Source organism: Prionailurus bengalensis, chromosome B2 (genome assembly GCF_016509475.1).
Source record: "Prionailurus bengalensis isolate Pbe53 chromosome B2, Fcat_Pben_1.1_paternal_pri, whole genome shotgun sequence".
In the NCBI taxonomy this organism is placed as follows: Eukaryota; Metazoa; Chordata; class Mammalia; order Carnivora; family Felidae; genus Prionailurus; species Prionailurus bengalensis.
Genome location: NC_057349.1, coordinates 94,637,224 through 94,658,372, shown reverse-complemented (window position 1 = coordinate 94,658,372; position 21,149 = coordinate 94,637,224). Strand labels below are relative to the sequence as shown.

General features: G+C 41.2%; 1 protein-coding gene across 2 annotated transcripts in view; it reads left to right on the top strand.

Annotated features, from left to right (window-relative positions):
- BVES (blood vessel epicardial substance) overlaps positions 1-20,562 on the top strand; it is a 37,213-nt gene extending 16,651 nt beyond the window's left edge. For both annotated transcript variants that reach the window (XM_043592026.1, XM_043592024.1), the window contains exons 6-8: positions 485-652; positions 1,556-1,697; positions 16,653-20,562. In XM_043592026.1, coding sequence (XP_043447961.1) covers positions 485-652; positions 1,556-1,697; positions 16,653-16,777 — 435 coding nt within the window. In that variant the 3' untranslated portion in view covers positions 16,778-20,562. The remainder of the gene's footprint in view (positions 1-484; positions 653-1,555; positions 1,698-16,652) is intronic.
- Positions 20,563-21,149: the final 587 nt, after the last annotated feature.

Sequence of the window (21,149 nt, the reverse complement as noted above, 5' to 3'; positions counted from 1 at the left end):
GTTTTCTCATTCACTAGTATTTGTTTGCAGAGTTGGCTAGGCGGGATATCTTTCATCTGTAACTTGACTCACGAATCTTAGCTCAGTTCTCTTGCTTGAAGCTGTATTCTTAAACCTCTGTTGTAATCATCAGTATGGAAAGAAATATTTAACCATAAATTATATATCTAGTTGTAACATTAGTCTAGTATGCTCTGTGGCAGTGCTTTTGACACCAGACCTCACAGAACAGCACAACAATGAAACTTGGAGAATTTGCTTTTCGTCTGCAGAATTCTTGGTTTTTTAACGATTTTAAACGTGATTTTATAGTAATTATAGAAGCTTGTGTGTATAGATCTTATTTTAATTTAACTAATATGATAAATCATTCCTTTAATAATATCCACTAATTTATTCTACTCTTCCTTTCCCCAAAATTATTATAGTCGTAATTCATATACACAGATGTACTTTTTTCTTTCTGTGTTTGTTTCTTGGGCAGGTCACCATCATTGCAGATGATAACTGCAGATTTTTATGCTGGTCAAGAGAAAGATTAACTTACTTTCTGGAATCAGAACCATTTCTATATGAAATATTTAGGTATCTTATAGGAAAAGACATTACCAATAAGCTCTACTCATTGAATGATCCTACCTTAAATGATAAAGTAAGTGGTTTTCTAAGGTGTACCTCACTTTGTGCAGCATATATTTTTTCTGAATTTTCATTAATTAATTATGAGTGAAGTGGGGATGCTTGTAATTTAGAGACCCTTCAGGGGAATCATTTTTCAAGAGCGTGGAAATATTTTGTAATTATTATATTTGCCATTACCTGGTGAGGTGTCTCTAAATGTCAGGGACCTCCATTTTTGGTGATGTGGTGCTGATCTCTCATAAAGGGTCAATCAGTCTCAGGAAGATGGTAAGCGAGTTGGAGGGAGGTATGTGGGGTAGAGTGAGCCAGGGAAGGCAGGGCAGCAGGAAGGTTGCAGACTGAGAAACACTCACAAACTTGGGTGAACAGGAAGTTCGCCTTTTAACCCTGGTGTCTTCCGGTCTTATATATCCTCCTGGGCAACCCCCTTTCCAGAAGGCTTAGAAGTGACAAGAGAGGGATGAGAGGGGACGTGTGGCAATCCAGTTAGGAATTTCAGAGCTGAGTGGATCTTCAAAAATTTGCAATTTGATCTTCATTTCCCCACAGTTGCTTAGAAGGAAATTAAAATGATGACAGAAGAGACATTGTAGAATGTTGTTTCTGTGATAAGTAGTGTTCTCCAGGAACTATGCATATGGGTGTGTGCTCTCTTAAAGTCATCTTGTCTAGGCCCTTTATCAAATTAGGTTGGTGCTTATTGTTTTCCAGTTTAATAAATAAGCTATTGAGTATGTTAAATTTTTGTAATGTATGTATAGTAATAGCTTATGATAAAGGTCATAGCTAACATTTTTTGGCCACTTACTATATACCAGGTAGTTTTTATTTCAAGGAAAAATAAATGCTGTTTACAGGGAATGTATGACCTAAGTCCCATAGATCTCTGAAACCTTAAAACTTTGTTTTGTAGAAGGCCAAAAAGTTGGAACACCAGCTCAGCCTGTGCACACAGATCTCCATGCTAGAAATGAGGAACAGTATAGCCAGCTCCAGTGACAGTGAAGATGGCTTACACCAGTTTCTTCGGGGCACCTCCAGCATGTCCTCTCTCCGTAAGTTACCTCAAACTGATAATACTCCAGGACTCTGCTGGATGTCATTGGAAATAGACAAATGACAACTTTGGTCAGAAAAATAACTTTGCAAGTAACTATTTGGCAATCTATCAATAAAAACAATAATTTTGTCTTGCTTTTCCTTTTGCATATCACACATCAGCTAAAATCCAACTTTAGAACTCTTAGTCCTGTTTTCAGAAATTGTTCACTTGTTTTGCCATGCACCCTTCTTAAATACGGGTTCACTGGAATGATGTGAAAGAGTCCATATGGTTTGCTGGATATTCGGCTATTTTGTTTTCATGATTTTCATGTAAGTGAACGCCTAGACCCAGCAATGTGTTAAAGATGATAGGAAGTAGCTGTTGGATGTTTTGCTGCTGACTGGTTATCAGTGTGAGCACCAAGAGTTAACAGGTGATCGGGTTATGGAATATTCCTGAGGATGAAGGAGACCATTCATGACCCCTGTGAGTTACCTCATTCACATACCCACCCACCTTGGCAAGTTTTCCAAGACTGGAAACATTAAAAATGTTTTAAAACATTTTAAGTAAGTAACATTTTAAGACACAGGTGTTGAAGATTAATAAGTAAAATGAGAGAAACTATTTTAAGAATTAAGTGCTTAAAATTAATGCTTAAAATTATTGTAAGGATTATCCCAAAACTGATAGTATAAGAACTTTGAACAAATTCATTTGTACTTTTTGTTTAAGTTTATTTTTTAATTTTTTATTTATTTTTGAGAGAATGCAAGCAGGGGAGGGGCAGAGCGAAGGGGACAAAGGATCCGAAGCGGGCTCTGCACTGAAGGCAGCGAGCCTGATGTGGGGCTTGAACTCACAAACCATGAGATCATGACCTGAGCTGAAGTCCGAGGCTCAACTGACTGAGCCACCCAGACGCCCCGAAGTTTACTTTTATTTTGAGAGAGAGTGCACGCATGAGTAGGGGAGGGGCAGAGAGCGAGGGAGAGAGAATCCCAAGCATGCCCTGGGCACTTAGTGCAGAACCCTATGCTGGGCTAGAACTCACAAACTATGAGATCATGACCTAAGCCAAAACCAAGAGCTGGACGCTTAACCGACTGAGCCACCCAGGTGCCTCGTGAACAAATTCATTTCAAGTAGCAACAAGTCAGACAGATTCTCCCACTGCATAAACTAAAGAAGTATTAATATTTCCAGTTGTGTGTTAATCCAAACTAACTTTTAAGGAGATACAGGTACACATCCAACAATCCCTAAATGTTTATGTAAACGATCTTGTAACTTTGGATGCTTTAGATAAATTGGGTTAAGGATTTGAAGTATTGCATGGTCAGAAGAGGCTGGAATTGACAAAGCCATGTAGGCATAAGCTTCCAAAGCAAAGTCTAGGCACAGAAATGTGTTGTGAACCAAAAGGAGATTTCAGGAGTAATACAAGTGGAAAACGGGAGATGGTTTTATTTTATTCTAGTAACTTTTGCAAGTACTGACTGAGGCTGACCAAATTCTGCAATCTGCCAGCATATCAAATGCATTATCTGGCTTGTTGAAACAGTTAGGCGGTCAGTAAGCATTTTCAAATGGACCCGTCTTAATTACATGTATAGTGATTACTATAGTATGAAATGTCAGCAGAAAGGGAATTAAATAATAATAATTAATAAATTTTTGTTTTTCTGTAGTATTTTATTGTATAATCTAAATCTTTGGGGAGTAAAATAACATTTTATAAAATGTTTATCTAGAGTATGTTGTTTAAATAGAATTAAAACATGTGTTTGAGATTAACATTTGTATTGTTTGTGCCACCAGAAATCTACGTTCCAGGTGGATTGATCACTCATGTTGTACGTACAGACCTGGGTTCAAATCTCACTGTAGTAATTATTAGTTTTGGAACTTGGTGTCTCCAAGTCACATAACCTTCCCAACCTGACATGAGCTATCATATCTCATCACAGGCTTGGTTCTGGCCACAGCTCCTGGTCTGTTTCCTTCCCTCTTCCTTCTAGTGAATCATGAGTTTAATCCAAACAGCCATTCCCTGGGGCGCCTGGGTGGCTCAGTCGGTTAGGTGTCCGACTTCAGCTCAGGTCATGATCTTATACTCCGTGAGTTCAAGCCCCACATCGGGTTCTGTGCTGACAGCTCGGAGCCTGGATCCTGCTTCGGATTCTGTGACTCCTTCTCTCTCTGCCCCTCCGCCTCTCACTCTGTCTCTCTTTCAAAAATAAATAAACATCAAAAAAAAAAAAAAAAAAAAAAAAACAACCACCATTCCCTGCATGGATCATTGGTACTTCTGTGTTTGAACAGAAGTGTGTTCTCCTTGATTGCAGGATTGCATTTTACTTCTCAGGCCCCTTGTCTAGTTATTTTTCACTGTATTAGAAATAATGTACAACCTGGGGCACCTGGGTGGCTCAGTTGGTTAAGCATCTAACTCTTGATTTTGGCTCAGGTCATGATCTCGTGGTTCCTGGGATTGAGCCCTGTGCCAGCTCTGTGCTGACAGCATGGAGCCTGCTTGAGAGTCTCTCTCTCTCCCTTGCTCTCACCCTCCTGCTTGTGAGCACATACACACACTCTCTCTCTCTCAAAATAAATAAGCATTAGAAAAAGAAATATGTACAACCTGCTTAAGTTGCTTATTTTAGCCTCATATTTATTATGCAGAATCTTTCATATTGATACAAATGTATGTAGCTACATGTGTGAGCACATTTTTGAACATGAGTGTATGTGAATTGCACAACAAAGCCACGCTCATACCTAATTTCCTTTGACCAACCCTTGTTCTGAGTTTCCTGGCTTTACTTCCCGCAGTTTCACGAAACACATTAGTACTCGACCACATCATTGATACTATGAATTATTTAATTCATCCTAGCATGTAATTTATCAAAAACTAGTTTCTGCTTCTTAGGTTTTAGCTCAGAATTCCTGAAGTGTGAGTTTTTTGTTTTTTGGGTTTTTGTTGTTGTTTTGTTTTGTTTTGGCCTTCTTTTTGCCAGACCCATCACTATGCCATCTACTCTTCCAGATTACAGATTACATTTTATGTAAAACAAAGAACACAGTACCAATCTCATAAGACTATTAGGCTGAAATAACAAAATTTTCCACTTTTTGAGCATGTGGTAGATCTTCATGAACGTGAGGCCCCTAAAACAAATGACTATGCTCTTATCATTCCGGGTTTCTGCCATGCACAAGGGGCGTTTATGGCAGCTTCTCAGCAGTCCTGGCTGCTTCGTGAATGCTGAGGGGAGAAGGGAGCAAATGTTTGTGGACAAGAGTAGCTATTATTTTTTCAGGTACTCTCTGTACATACTCACATGTAGTCTTCACTGTAATCCTGCATAGAGACGTATCCTAGCTTTTGCTAGAAGATGCAGCACTAACAATTTCCAAAATCTCTGGCTATGATGAAGGGACTGCTTTCTCCCTCAGGTGCACACAGGGTGCTGCTCCAAACCCGTGTCCTCCTCACTCTGGGACGCCACAGAGCAACTGCTGTTTGGGTCATTGCCACTCAGGGCAGAGGGTTTGTTTTGTCTTGTTTTGATTGTCCTGTAGAACATTGATTCTGAAATGTAAATGTGAATGTGAATCACTTGGAGATTTTATTAGGGGTTCTGTTGCAGCAGACTGGGGTGGGGCCTGGCATCCCCATGTTTAACAGGAGCCCCAGCGATGCTGATGTGGCTGGTCTCCGAACTACTCACTACTTCAAGTAGTGAGGAGTAGGACTCCCTCCCCACAGCCTGTAATTTTGCTGATTGCCTTCCTGTGGTGGTGATTAAGATGTTTCTTGTATTTCCCATCTACTGGTAGGTGGATCTGCAGGCCGGCATAGATTCCTGTGAAGGCACGAAACAAAATTGCAGCTGATCCCATTTCTTACGCTGCGCTCTATTTTTACACATGTCACATGATGCTAAGTCCAGAGCAAGATCTCGACTCTGCCACACAGATTCTGCCTTCCACTTCAAATGATCCTTTAAAGACAAGAAAGTGAAGTAATGAGATAGTCTGAGAAAAAATGCTTCCTACCTGTTCATTCAGTAGCCCATAATCCAATTAACTTAACTTGTTTTCACTTTCCTGTTGCTTCATTTACTTGTCTCATGATTGGGGAAAAGAAGGACAGGAAAAAACAAGACGTCCAGGACATGTGGGAAGGATGTCATGCCCTCATGTGGATAGAAGCTCTCTTCTCTCTGCTCATGGATCAAGTGCTCCTCAGCGTGCCTCACCATCTTCTCTTCCTTATGAGGCTTAGCTCCCTACGTGGTGTAGAAAACACATACACACAGATCGATTGTACTGGGCAGGTCCATCGCTGATGAGCGACGCTGAGCACAGGCATCGTCATGGCAACAGGAGAGCATATTATGCTTCCTTAAAAGTTGTAGAACTTTGTTTTTGTTAATTGGGGTTAAATAACCTATTGTTTGGTTTGTGTGTTTGTTTTTTAAATTCTGAGGCAGTATAGACAATGCAGTCTGTTGGAACTTGTCTTTGAAAGGTTTTGTTAGTTTAAACCGTGTATTTTTTTCAGAAGTTATAATTTTAATAATGTAATATAATTTTATAAATTTAGGAGTTTTAAAGATACTACAACATATTTAGAGAGATATTTCTTACTGAGAACAAGTCTTTTCAGATTGTTTTGTTGTTATCAATAGCAACATGGTGTTCTGGACAATCTACTAATTTCATAAGACCTACTTGCACAAATTTGCTTTAAGTTAGCTTGCATCTGGTTAATGTTCTTATCTGCAAAGACTAGCAACATATCTGACATGATGAGTTTCTTTCAGCTATCTTACCCATTCATTTACCCGGAAAGTTACAAAAAACTGATACAGAATTCTTAGTTTCAAGGCTGGTCTCATGAAATAACCTGTTCAACTCAATTTGTGTTCCATTCCCCTTATGAACAGCTCTGCACATATAAACAACAAGCTTTCCATGAATTTTATGGAGAGGTAGAGAGGAGATATGATCAGGCAGCAGGAATACCCAGGGAACAGTTTGCAGATCCACCGAGAGGGCTAGAGAAAAGCAGTGCCCCCACTTTGTACATAAGTAAAGAGCAGCTTAGGAAAGTTAAGTAACCGGCTCAAGGTCACTGGGCTAGCCCCAAAACAAAGACCTGTTGAATTTTTTGTAAGTTCTTGTTTTGCCTTTTACCGTACAAATATCCATATCCATTTGGGAGAGATAATCTGTTTAGGGGTACTCACCCACTGCTGTGGCAGCCGCCACGTCCTGACCATGTTCATACATGCTCTCATCTCATCTTCACAACCGCCCAATCAGGTTGGTGTGGTGTTTTCCCCTCTTAGGGTTGAGAAATTGGACACTTCTCTCTGGCTTCTTGGTCCCCCAGCCAGTAGGGACCATGCTCTGTGACTCCTGAACTCCTGTCATCACCAATCCATTCGCTGCCCTCTATCCTCACACAGTGTTTTCGCATCTGTAAAATGACAGCCAAGTGATTTTATACCATTGCACATTTTTCAGCTTTTAGTAAAAAATTAAAAATTAACAAGTTAATATACACACACAGATAACAAATAGTAAATTTTTTTTTAATTTTTTTAACGTTTATTTATTTATTTATTTATTTATTTATTTTAATTTTTTTTTTTTGGGACAGAGAGAGACAGAGCATGAACGGGGGAGGGGCAGAGAGAGAGGGAGACACAGAATCGGAAACAGGCTCCAGGCTCTGAGCCATCAGCCCAGAGCCCGACGCGGGGCTCGAACTCACGGACCGTGAGATCGTGACCCGGCTGAAGTCGGACGCTTAACCAACTGCGCCACTCAGGCGCCCCTAACGTTTATTTATTTTTGAGACAGAGAGGCACAGAGCATGAATGGGGGAGGGTCAGAGAGAGAGGGAGACACAGAATCTGAAACAGGCTCCAGGCTCTGGGTTGTCAGCACAGAGCCCGACGCGGGGCTCGAATTCACGGACTGCGAGATCATGACCTGAGCCGAAGCCGGGCACCCAACCGACTGAGCCACCCAGACGCCCCAACAAATAGTAAAATTTAAAAAAAAATGTTGCAAAGAAAAGAACTGCTTCCCTTCAACCTATTTGCTCCCTAGGAGCAATCACATTGGAACAGTATTTGTCCAAAATGCTAAATAATGCCCTATTATTTATTGATTTATCCACTTAAACTTTATCTACTAATCTAACTTAGCTTATTTTTTTTAATGTTTTTTAACTTTTTAAAAAAATTTTTTGAGAGACAGAGAGAAACAGAGCACAAGCAGAGGAGGGGCAGAGAGAGACGGAGACACAGAATCCGAAGCGGGCTCCAGGCTCTGAGCTGTCAGCATAGAGCCCGACAGGAAGCTCTGACTCACAAACTGCGAGATCATGACCTGAGTCCAAGTCGGGCACTCAACCGACTGAGCCACCCAGGCACCCCTAACTGAGCTCACTTTTAACTTCCCTTTGCCCATCTGCCCAATATGGTTATATCACTAGTTTTTATTCTTTTATTATATATACCTTTGTAACAGTAAATGATACACTTAAACCTCCATTTTGTTTTCTCTCTGAAGCATTTTTAGAGGTGAGGACATTAGCATCTCTACCCTTTCTTATTCTTTCCCCTTCTACCTTTACATTGTTGTGAGTCTCTTCCTTAACTTCTCAACACTAAACATTTCTAAAACTTCCTTAACTTCTAAATATAACAAATATATTCTGTTATCTATTTTTTTAAATATTTTTGTCATAAAATATATATGACATCAAATTTACCATCTTAACCATTCTAAGGTCTTCCTTGCTTTCTCTGTGATTTCTTTTGCAAGGTTTAAGCAAATAAACAGTGTTGACTTTATTATGCTTTATTTAGAACCAAATAGTGGGCTATGACTACATTTCTTTCTTTTTGGTTTCAATCTCATGATTCCTGTTCAAAGGAGACTGTTTCTAATAACAAGTTCAAATGGATTCTCCTTTCCCACACAGCATATAAATCGATCACAGTTTACTTCATACTTTGACCTTCCTTTTTTTTTCCCCCCCGAAGATTTTGTATTGCCTTGCTTAGGGGCCATTTTATTCACCATATCCCTAGTATCTTCTAGCTTCTTGCTCATTCTGTCTTTGAGTTAAAATCCAATTTACTTCTTAAAGTCTGAGTAGGTGTTTCACATTTGAACCATGCCTTTTCATGCTGCTTTCTGTCTTTATAGATATTTCTAGTTGCCTTTCTTTTTCCTCATTCTTGTATTTTTTTTTTTCTTATATCTCTACTCTCTCAGTACATCAATTCTGTGTACCTTTTTCTCAGACACCTTCCTCACAGAACCTCCCAATCTCATTTTGGACTGGTTGTTCCCTGGGTCTATGCATAGGTGCCATCCTGGAACTGCCTTTCCTGTTCTGAGTTTATCCACTATCACCATGATGTTACAGCTTTCTCTTTGTGAGCAAGAAGGGGCTACAGGACTTCCACTGTTCCCTGGCTGCTCACAACGTGCAGCTCAAGGCCCTGACCACCCATGTGAGTAGTTAGAAATTGATCTGGGAATGATCACTTGGGCCAGAAAAAACTTCATGGAAACCTCCTTTGATCTATCTGCCATAATTTGTACACTTCTTTGCTTGAGTTTTCAGTGCTGGTGTTGAGTTTCTGTAAGGGAAATTAGGTATGAAAGCCATACTAACCTTCATCATTATTGTTCAGAAAGTTTCAATCCAAACACAATCCTTCAATTTAAAAAAATACTACGATATACTTAAGCAAGACAAGAAACAGGATGATAATTCTCTCTAGCAAAGAAACCATTAAATCCTTCCCTATCCCCATTCATCAAAAATTGTATAATCTAATTAAAATTCTAAACCCTTTGTAAGGTTTTTAATTACTTGCTAAAGCAGTTGGCCAGATGGTTAAACATAATAAAAATAAGAACACTTTGAAAGGAACGAGGAAAATGTCATGAAAGTTAACAGAAGAAAGGGAAAAAAAGTCGTATAACATTATATTAGATAGTTTACAAAAGTGTTCTCTCTTTTTAAAAACTCTTAAGCAGAGAGAAAAGTCACTTGACAAATTTCATATCATGATATTCTGTTTATTTGAAAAGCAAACTTGAGATTGCTTATTCATTCTCTGAAACAGGTGTGACCTTCACTCTGAATTTAAGAACAACAAATATGTCTGTTTACTTTGACTTGCTAAGAGGTTCCCTCAGGTCCTCATGTAATTAGAAGCACACCGAAGTAGAATAAGCTTAATAAGGACAGAATTCTGTCAAAAGGAATTTCTCTTACCTAATTTTTCACTTCTCTGGATACCGGAATTTGACTGATTGTTACGTAAGATCTCCCTGGTCCTGATGTAAAAAGGCTTCCTGTGTTACTTTGGGAATGTTAGACAGGAAAGGGTCTGGTGGGGCAGGCTAAGCCCCATGACGTGCTTATACTTGCAGGATACACAGTGGACCTCAGTGCAAACTCCTGTCCTCCTCAACTAGGATCTGGCCCTGACTGCTATCTGAACAGGTCTGCTGAGGAAAGACTGCCTCCCAGATCCAAATCTTCCACAAGTGTTGTCACCCGCCGTGATCTGGCATGAGTGCAAGGGGCCACTGTTTGGTTCAGGGCTCTTCTAAACCTCCATCTTCTACATTTGCTCAAAGCCCCTATTTTTGAGTTTGAGTTTTTCTTTCTTCTTCTCAGGATTGCTGCCTGATGTTGCCGTTCTCTCTCTCAGCTGAACACATTGAAAGTGGTGCACGGCTCAGAGGAAGTTCTGCTCCACTGACTGTGCCTTCTCGGTGCACTGGGATCTACGGAAGGGGTGTAGAAGTCTTTTTGACATAAGATTTTTTTGCCACTGGGTGCAATAGGAAACATCCCCAAGCAACAGCAACTCTTGACATAACTGTTTAACAATTTCACACCAGATAAATCTGGATTGCAACTCAGTCTGAGACTATTTGTTTTACATAGTTTTATAATAAATTGTGTTAACTGGCACCCAGAGCCAAGTAGAAGATGATTATAGCTAATAGCAGAAAATAATGCTAATTATCTCTTCTTAATTATAAAAAAATCCAAAGGATGTAGTTAACCACTTCTGTCTCCCAGCTGTAAAAGTGGTTTTAATGGAAGAAGGATAAAAATCAGTTTTCTGGAAAATTTATGGATATGGAATGATTTGCCTGTCTAGAATTTGAAATAAATTGAAAAGTAAAGCATTGTACAGAGGTCACGTACCTCATAGTAATGTCCTTGAGGGGCAAAAGTAATTTGAAAAAGCACTTAAGTGAAGATAAGCTCCATTTCTTCCTCTCTCCTCTCCCCACATTCTTACCTCTAGGTAAGGTTGGGCCTTCTGGGCAAATTTCTGATGATACATCAGTGCATAAAGTTAATGAAAAACCAAGCAAACTTGTAGAAAGAATTTATTAATGTTCAACTTGTGATATGTTAAGATAGTTCCCTTGAAGCAGAATACCACCCCCCCCCCTCGTTTTTGTTTTTGTTTTTTTAAAATAGTTTTTAGGGGTTTTGTTGTTGTTCACACTCCAGATTGGATTTGAACTTATTAGTGGACAAAGAAATTCTTTCTAGCAGCATAGTAATGGTGACTGAGTCTTTCCACTGAACAGCAGGTCTCCTGCCAAGGTCAGAGAGCATCAGGTCTAGGGCAGGTGAGCTCCTTGCTCCCTAAAGCCTGCCTTTCTCCTGGCCGTGACAGTGACACATCTGCAGTTAGACCGGGTGAACATCACCCTTGGCCCTCAGTGGTACAAGAGGCTCAGGCTAACTGGGGTTGGGACAAAGCATGGGCACTCTCTCTGCGACCCTGATTCCTATTGAGGGTTCAGGCGTCCGGCTGGCACTTGGTAGCCTGCAGCAGCTACAAGGAAGGCTGAATTCCTGTTGCCTTCCCAGGCACCTGCCGGTGATGGGAGAGCTCCAGGGCACCGTGGTCGGTGCTAGGACCAGAGGGGCTTGTGGGCGCCAACCCAGCCACCAAGCCTGAAATGAGAGTCTATCAAGTATCCTGTGAAAAGAATGTGAGCAGGGCTGTTAGGGCCACCTGGTTTATCCTGTCAGAATCTGATTGTGCCGAGGGGTTCACTTGCTGGTGAGGAAGGTGTTCATCCACAGCAGCCTCCCCACTCTTCTTTCTCGGGCTGTCCGGGTTGTCCTCACTTTCCCTTTTGAGTATAAAGTAGAAAAATAGCATGGATGTGGTGAGCATGAATTGCTCTGAAAAGCGCACTGAGTTCCTGAGAAATAAAATAATATCGAGTCAGAGATCCCACCCGATCCATTTTTATTTCCCTAACATTTAACCCAGCCTCTAGTGCCTTGTCATCATTCAGGGGCTCTTCTTGCTGATTGTATGAAAACTCTGTGGCAGGTGATGATACCACCAAGCCTATTGATGTTTACCTGAGGGGATGGTGCTCTTGCCCATGCTGTGAGCACTGTCGAATCAAGCTATATACACTGTTGCCCATGCTATAAGCACGTGCTATAACCTGGGCTATAAGCACTGTTGTTGAGTCAATTATATGAAAATGATTTGCCTCAGGGATCCTGACACAGAATATAGTCATTCATAGTGTGGTTTTACTGTAGCAAGAGACCAGTCTGCGCTTGAGGAATGCTGGTGGTTCCCCACTGGTGTAGTGGAAAATTGACCCATCAATCATTAAAGGTGATGGCCGTGTATCTTTCCCTCATCCTCAGGATCAGCCTTCTGAAGGCCCCATGTGGAGTTTCACGTCCTAAGTAATTATTCTCCTGTACTAAGTAATCATCAAGGACCTGGCTATGTGTGGGGTACTTCTGCAGGAGGGAAGACGTCTACAGCCCTCGACATGCTTGGTTTCCAGTAAGGGATAGAGGCACGTACTTGTGATCACAAAGAAATACAGAATGTGGAAGGGCTGTGGCTCTCTAGAGAATAGACTCTCCCCACACAAGGAATTACAGAAGACTCCAGAGGAAGGACGTGGGGTCTGACCTTGACTGTGAGGGATGGATAGGAATTTGACAGGTAGAGATGGAAGTGAAGAGGCCATTCCAGGTAGGGAGAAGAGCAAGAGGAGAACATGGAAAGGGTGGGTTGGATTTGGGGAGCAGAGAGTTTGCCAGAGCTTGGACTGGAAGGGGAAGGAGGCCCGACTTGGACACATTTCAGTGTCACCCCAGGACTGTGGGTGACTCCGGCATTACTGTCTTCTTAATGCTATGTAGTAAGCACCCCAGCTCTTCCTTGGCTGAGGCGAATGTAGTGGGGACCAAATAAAGTCTTTCACAGAGAAGTTGAAAGTTCTCAGAAGGTTTTCACCAGGTCATTTCCAGTTGTGTTGGGTCCCCTCTTTATTCTCTCTCAGTAGGAAAATGCACCGGTTGGTGATGGAGCTGAGAGGGCAGATAACATTTTGGCCCACGTGTAGATAGCAGCCACAGGATGCTATAGAATGTCACCCCTGGTTTGATAGATGGGCTTAAAAACCAGATCAATTAGTCCTACTTCCCCAGTCAAAACACACGGGGTGTGTTTCTGTTATGTGTGTTATACAGTTACATTCGCATGCTCTACATTATTGATTTGGTTAATACTCTTAGATATGCCATCTTGCTGTTTGTTCTGAGAGGTTTTTTAAGTTTATTTATTTATTTTGAGAGAGAGAGAAAGAGTGACAAGAATGAGACCGTAGGAAGAAGCTGCCTTATTATGGGAGTAGTATCAATCAGAAGTCTTGGTTTCTTGTTAAAAAAATTTTTTTTGTTTTAATTAAATGGGGCACCTGGGTGGCTCAGTCGGTTGAGCATCCAACTTGGGCTCAGGTCATGATGTTGTGTTTTTGAGTTCAAGCCCCGCGTTGGGCTCTGGGCTGACGGCTCAGAGCCTGGAGCCTGCTTCAGATACTGTCTCCCTCTCTCTCTACCCCTACCCCACTCGTGCTCTCTTTCTCTCTGTCTCTCAAAAATGAATAAGTCTTTAAAAAAAAATTTTTTTTAAAGAAGTATTGGTTTCTATCTTTTTAAAATTTTTCTTATGTTTATTATTTGGGAGAGACAGAGACATTGGGAGTGGGGGAGGGGCAGAGAAAGATGGAGAAAGAATCCCAAATAGCTCCGTGGATCAGCACAGAGCCCATCACAGTGCTCAAACTCAAGAATCATGAGATCATGATCTGAGCAGAAATCAGGAGTGAGATGCTTAACCAACTAAGCCACCCAGGCACCCCTGCTCTGAGAGTTTTGATCTGATTGTGGAAACTCAGCCTAAGCTAATGTTTTATGAGGCTTGATCATTACTTAAAGCTAGACATACGATGAAGGCCATGGCCAGTTTTTTTAAGACAATTTTACTGCCCTCGGGACAGTTTAGATTGAGAAACACAAACCCCTATTTGAGTACAAGAGCCACTTCTTTTCATTTGCCATTCCTAGAGGCAATAATGAATTTTAGCAAGTTTTCTAATTACCTTAGGCCATTCTCCTCCAAAGACCATATTAATCACTCATTTTATTGACTTACAAGTGGACAAAGTGATTATTACATCCCAGGCACTAATGTAAGAACTACACAAGTCGTTATATACAAGTTAAAATACTATATTACTATTACTATTACTTGTATGTATACTATACAAGTTAATATACTATATTAAGCCATTTAGTCCTCTTAACAACCATATGAAGTAGATTAATAGCATTATTCCTATTGTACAGATGGGGAAATTGAGGGACCGAGAAGTGAAGTAACTTGCCCAAGCTCACACTTGAAGCTCAGACATTCATTGCCATCTGAATATACATGCCATTTAAAGCTCATGTTTGGTGGTTGTGTTGTCCTCTGCATGAAAAAGGATAAAAAGAGCTTGCCTGGGAGATTCTGCCGGGCTTGCTCTATGACAGAGTTGTGTTCTGGAACATTTTAATAGAGGCTTATTTTCTACAGTGTATGTCAGCAGTTGTCTTTCAAAAGACTCCATATTTTTATTATTTTTAAAGATTTTATTTTTAAATAATCTCTACACCCAATGTGAGGCTCAAATCCACAACCGTGAGATCAAAAGTCATACACTCTACTGACTGAGCTAGGTGCTCAGAAAACTTAGTATTTTAATTGACTGTAAATGCTTGAAAATGAAGTTTCCATGTATGTCCAACAAACACATTAGCCAAACCAAAGTCCAGCCCAGTGTAATTAATATCTTTTTTATGTTGGATGATGTGGCTGTTGGGAGTGGCATCTCCCCAGTGCATGACTGGGACTGTGCAGTTAATAATAAACATCCAGTGGCATTCTCTGTGTGCCCAGCACCTGCTGAGCACATCACATGATTATTTTGTTTCATCCCCCAACAACGCCATGAGGCAGGTCCTGGGAATATCCCCTCCTACGGATAATGGAAACTGAGGCCTAGAGAGGCTTAGTAATGGAGTGCAGGTCACACATCTAGGAAGGAGCAGAGCAGAGCTTTGAACCCAGACGTGTTTTCTGATCCTTGGGCCTTGACCACTATGCATGCTGCCTGCCCCTGTGCTGTGTGGCTCTGCTGGCCCCGCCCCTCCTCCTCAGCCCTATTGTCTGCTGCTGACTCTTGCCAGGGATTAACAGCTGATCTTGATAAATTTCTTACCGCAGTTCTTCCTGTTTTAGCAAGTTTCCATTATCCTCCCTTGCTCTATACCAGCTATTTGGAAAGTCAGGTTTCACCCATTGTTCTTCCATTATCAACCTCACAGCCCGCCAGAGTTCAGCATTGGTTAATTGACAGAATACCGTTCCATCCGTTCCATCCCGTTAGAGGACAGCAAGAGGGCCACACGAGTGTGGGTGGGGCCGATGAGACCCTGATGCAACAAATCCTGACATTGAATTTGGAAACTGTGTGGAAGGGAGTTTATGCTGTCCTGGGAGTTGTCCATTAAGCACCTTGATAAGTCTATGTACCTATTTGTAGTAACTTCTACTCTTACTCTGAAACCATATTTTTTTCTGCATCATTCATGGTGTCTCTTATGTGGTAAATGCTCAATGAACATTTGACAAATGCATGGACAAATGAGGGACTGACTATTGTTTTTTTATATATATATTTATTTTGAGAGAGAGAGAGACAGGTCGTGAGTGGGGGAGGGGCAGACAGAGAGAGAAAGAATCTGAAACAGGCTCCAGGCTTTGAGTTGTCAGCACAGAACTGGGCGCAGGGCTCGAACTCATGGACCTCGAGATCACCACGGGAGCTGAAGTCGGATGCTTAACCGACTGAGCCACCTAGGCACTCCTGAGTTGTTTGTTACTTAGCTCCTTTGATGTAAGGGCATCCTACAAGGCTTTAGGGATGCCCCTGCCCCATCTGCTACTTGAGATTGTATTTTCTTCTATCTGCTTCCCCTGTCCCTGTCACCCTCTCCTCTCATCTACTTTCCTCCTCTCCCTCTCCCATATCAGTCCAGGAAGTGACTGGGAAGGTGGTAGCAAGAACTGTTGTTTTAGGTGGTGCCCTAGATGGTGTTAGCTTCCATAGCTTCAGGATGGAACTATTCTTTATGGAAATTAGGAGTTATATCAGCTTTTGAGGAACTCAAGTCACCATGTATGATATTAATGCAGAAACATGCATTCTGAGTCCTAATCAGACATTAGAGCAGCCCACTGGAAACTGCGTGTGTTTGAGAAGCTCATATCATCCAAGCATGTGTAGTGGAATCCATTCCACGCGTGTTCTCATGACTGAGAATCATTTCTTGACCTCATTGTTGTATTGAAATATTGAATCCCAAATACAATCTGTAGAGAAGTTGCATTCCCGGTGCCAACTATAGATTCCCAGAAATTTTACTTTCCACTTGGAGATAATAACTGACACATCACACCAACATCAGGGCAGGCTGTCCATTAAGTGGTTTTTCTCTCTGTGTCTTTGACAGATGTGCCATCCCCACACCAGCGGGGCTCTGCCAAGATGAAACCAATAGAAGAAGGGGTGGAAGATGACGATGAGGTCTTTGAGCCCGCGTCTCCAAATACATTCAAAATCCATCAGTTGCCTTGATCAGACAGCGGGGCCAAGTTACCAAGATGGAAACTGTCTTGAAGAGATCCTAAAAAATACCAGCACTTCTTCATGACTCATTGATCACTCTGCTTGAGCACTGGTGGTCTGTGGGTAGGAAAGTAAGGAAAGGTCAAAACCTGCAAAGGTTATTTTCGCTCTCCTTTTTATTGATCAGCTTTTTAAGCAGTTGTTTTACTGAGCCTTCTGACTAAACCTAGTTCTATTTTGAGATATATATTTTCACAGTATTTTCTAGATATATTATTGTTCTGACTTAGCACTCTGTCAATGCAAATGCCTTTTCACTTACTTTCTCCAAGTTGTGGTTCATTTTCCTCACGTTTTTTTCTCCACTGTGGCAATGGGGTTGTCTATTTGATAGTTTTAACGAAAGTGTAAGTTTGAAACCGAGGTTGAGACGGCATTAGAAAGCAGGGATTCTCAGGCCTTGTTCAATTGATTTTTTAGCTGGAAATTTTTAAAGAAAGATGTGATTTGACTGGTGTTTTTTATGTGTTTCGTTTTTGTTTTTCCCCCTCCCAAGTCAGACACATCACTCCACTAGATCCCCTTACTTATTTGAGCATTGTGTAGATAGCTTCATAATGAACAAAACTCTTCAGACTTTGCACATTACCCTTATATCATGCTATTTATAATCGGGTCTGAAACCCAAAGCTGGAAAGAGAGCAGATGGAAGGATTCTGAGCTCAGTTTGACCTATGGCCAAACTCGACTTACCTGTGATTTGGGGCCATCTTGTCCCACACACCCTGGTGTGGGGAATGCTTTTCTCGGGGTAGGGAGTCAAGTGGCCAAGCAAATGTTACAGAGTGAGGTGACTGAAGGAGGAATTTTTATTCTTTGGTCGGTATTCTGAGGTTTCAGACTGTTCCTCCAGAGCAATCGATGTCTTTTTAAAATGTTTGCCAGATACCCAGTGCCAGGGTTCCAAATGTGAACACAGCTTTGGGGGCAGAAAGTTCCCCATCAGCCAGGCGATGGGCACCCAACCTAGATGTTGCAGTGAGGGCTTTGATTCCAGATCTCTCTTTTCTACTAGAATCATGTTTCAGGAAACAGTGGCGTTTATGGTGGGAGATGAGAAGTTTGCTGAAATCATTGGTCAAACAGGGCAGTGTGACTGTGGCACTCAGTTGGGTGAAGCCCATTGATTGGCTATGCTATGTCATACATCATGTTGATTTTATTTTATCCACCAGAACCAACTTGAGTCAGTCCCCTGTTATATTAAATAGCTAAGAAAAATTGCAAATGAAATTATGTTCAAGTGAGCTGAGCCAAAAACAACATCTCTTGCCAAGAGGTGATTTCTGTTAGAGAAGGTAGATAAGCTAGTCTGGGGTCACCTCATTTTCCTAAATCCATTTTTTTGAGGCTAATTGTTTCAGTAATTTCACTGGAGTTAAATTTACATGCTCGGCCACTCACTAAGAAGATTTCCACAGACTGGGAATTTGGCTCCTAACGTCTTTATCAAATGTTGATTTATTAACATCACAGTAGAAAGGCTGATTTCACTTTCCTATTAGAGTGGCCTCGTCAGTTTTCTACATTATGAATTTATTTTGGGGAACAGAAGCACAGATGAACGACTTAGCCTTGGCTTTAAGATTGTAAAGATTCATTCGGGTGAAGTCTTTTTGTGGTGCCCGAGATCACATGTGTGGATAACTATAATGTAATGGCGTTAGAACTGCTTTCCTCTAACTGTTAGAGTAAGGTCATGTAGACCATTTAGTTTATACACGCCTAAGACTCATTTACAAAATCACTCTATAGAGTAATTAGAAATTACATCCTTCCCTGAATAGAAAGTAATTTTAGATTCTGCTGAGGCCGTGTTTTTAATGTTCTTGTGGATTCACAGAACCTTGGGGTTTCCCTAGCCTGACCCATCTTCAGGTATATCTCACTTGGTCAAGCTCAGACATTGGAAAGGGTCATCTCTCATGATCAACCTGCATGTGTTTAGAGGTTTTTTCCTGTGAAGCTGGAAACAAACATTTTTAAAGGCACACTGAAAAAATTAGATGATGTGAATTCATTTGCTGTTTTTATTAAAATCCATGTGGGCGCGTGCACATACATCCGTGTTATTGAAAACAAAGATTGTAATCTCAAGCTTAGGAATCTGAAAAGGGCCACTTAGCCTGAATGGGAAACATGAAACTGTTTTTAAATACACACCTCTCAAGACAGTGAGGCTTGGGGAAAAGGAGACGCAAGCCACTGAGGAGCCCTCCCACATAGACTTGATAGCAAAGAAGCAAGATAAGAAAACAGAACAGTGTTAAGTGTAAGATCTCCTATGGGTGACTTTGAATTCATTTGTACAAGTGAACAAGCGTATCTTTGTATAAGGCATAAATACATAGACAAAAAAACATGTTTGCTGCCAAAACCACCACTAAGATGCTTCCTGTGTTTTTTTGGTGTCCACTTAGCTGTGTGACCAAGGTTCAGAAAATGATCTGCAAAAATTGTTCTATATATAACCCCAAATCTACTATGTTTAATTGTAGCATCGAGTCCACTGTATGAATCAGGAGTGTAACATTTATACCAGAATATATGTGTCATTTGTAATGTTTTGAAAGCCCTCATATTTCTATTTATAAAATAATAGCAGAGATACTAGATAGAAACTCAATGATGTTTATGTATCTTAAATTAGTAATAATGGGTGCTATATAATGGTCAGTTACCAACTGTTGCTTTCTGAGATCTTTTCCACTTCTCCCTCTATCTAGTTCAATTGTCCTTTCGTCATTGGACACCTTTGTGCTTTGCTGCTAATTCGCACGCACTGGCAGATGCCACCTTCTTCATGTTTGGCTCTCCTTCCACACGTCTGAAGCTTTTCTGATTTTATAACTCGGAGCTGCTAATTCCTGCCTTCTGGGTCCTGTCATGGCCCCAAAGATGGGGCTTCTTGGATGCCAGAAAAAGTCTTCGGGGAGAGTTGTAACCTACACATTCTGCCTTGTCCCTGGTGCACCCAGGCAATGACTCCAGCCTCCAGGGAAGACTGTGATGCCGGTGCATGTGTGGTAGTGCCCAGCAAGCACTCGGCACGCAGGTCAGTCCCTGCATGCCCGCGTCCTGCCCGGTGCCTTCCTCCCAGCAGACCCCACAGTGCAGCCTCAAGGGGTCGCAGTTATTTATTTCTTTTATCCATTTCTTTGGACATTTCTAAAGCCTCTCTGCAGAAACCTCTGACCTTGCCATGCCTCGGTTTCCCCTCCCTTCCTTTTTTCCAACCCTGGTTTCCCAATTTCTGTTTCTCATGATTCCCAACCAGAGTGATTAGAAATTCTCACCTGTTCAATTCAAATTCCCGAGGACCTGAAAGGATAGAATACTGTGTAGGGAACTCAAGGTTGCAGTGTGGTCACGGCTTCAGTTTTGCTCCAGTTATGATACATACGTTTTCTCACTGACAGCCTTTCTTCGATTCTCATAGAAGCCCCAAATACCTTGTGTGTGACGATATATTGTGTCCTTTTAAAAACCTGCTTTTAAGTACTATTTACAGGTTATTCTGTTATACTTGCAACCTAGTTTTAAAGTACACGAGGATTTTATTAATACTTTATACAGACACGTTTATAGGAAACTCGCTCTTTCTGTTTTTAGGTGCCATTTACATTGATGCCATTTACTTTATAATCAATTTACATTTTGTCCGAATAGAGCCTTCTGGTTTGAAATATCTTCATATATTGTCATTTGATCAAATAAATTTCTTACTTAGAAAATATGCATGTTTTTTATTTCATTCCTCTTACATGTAGTTGGTTTGCTCTGACTCCATGCCTACGGGCGAGGATTGGTTCAGTTACCTTCAGGTCGTGGGATTTGCTCTGGTTTAGGAATCTGAGCAGATGTACAAAGGGGGTGGTCTTGGGTCAGTTCCACTTAATTTCAAAGCTTTGCCATCTTGGCTCCCTTTGGCCACAAAAAGAGGTGGCATGACAGTGTTGACTAGATGCAGCAATTGAGAAGCCTTCAGAGTTTTGCTATAGGGATATACAGATTTTAACATTTTCCTCCCCTTTATTTGAACATTCTCTTCTAGTTTCATAAGGTTTAACAACAGGAGTCAGATGAAGAAGGCAGAAAATCACCCCTGGATCTATTGTGTGGTGGGAAAGAGAGACGAGTCTTCTTATTCTGTTTTTTTTTACTGTTATTACTTTAATATTTATTTATTTTTGAGAGAGAGACAGAGCATGATTGGGGGAGGGACAGAGAGAGAGGGAGACACATATTCCGAAACAGGCTCCAGGCTCCCAGCTGTCAGCACAGAGCCCGACAAAGGGCTCGAACTCACGAACTGTGAGAT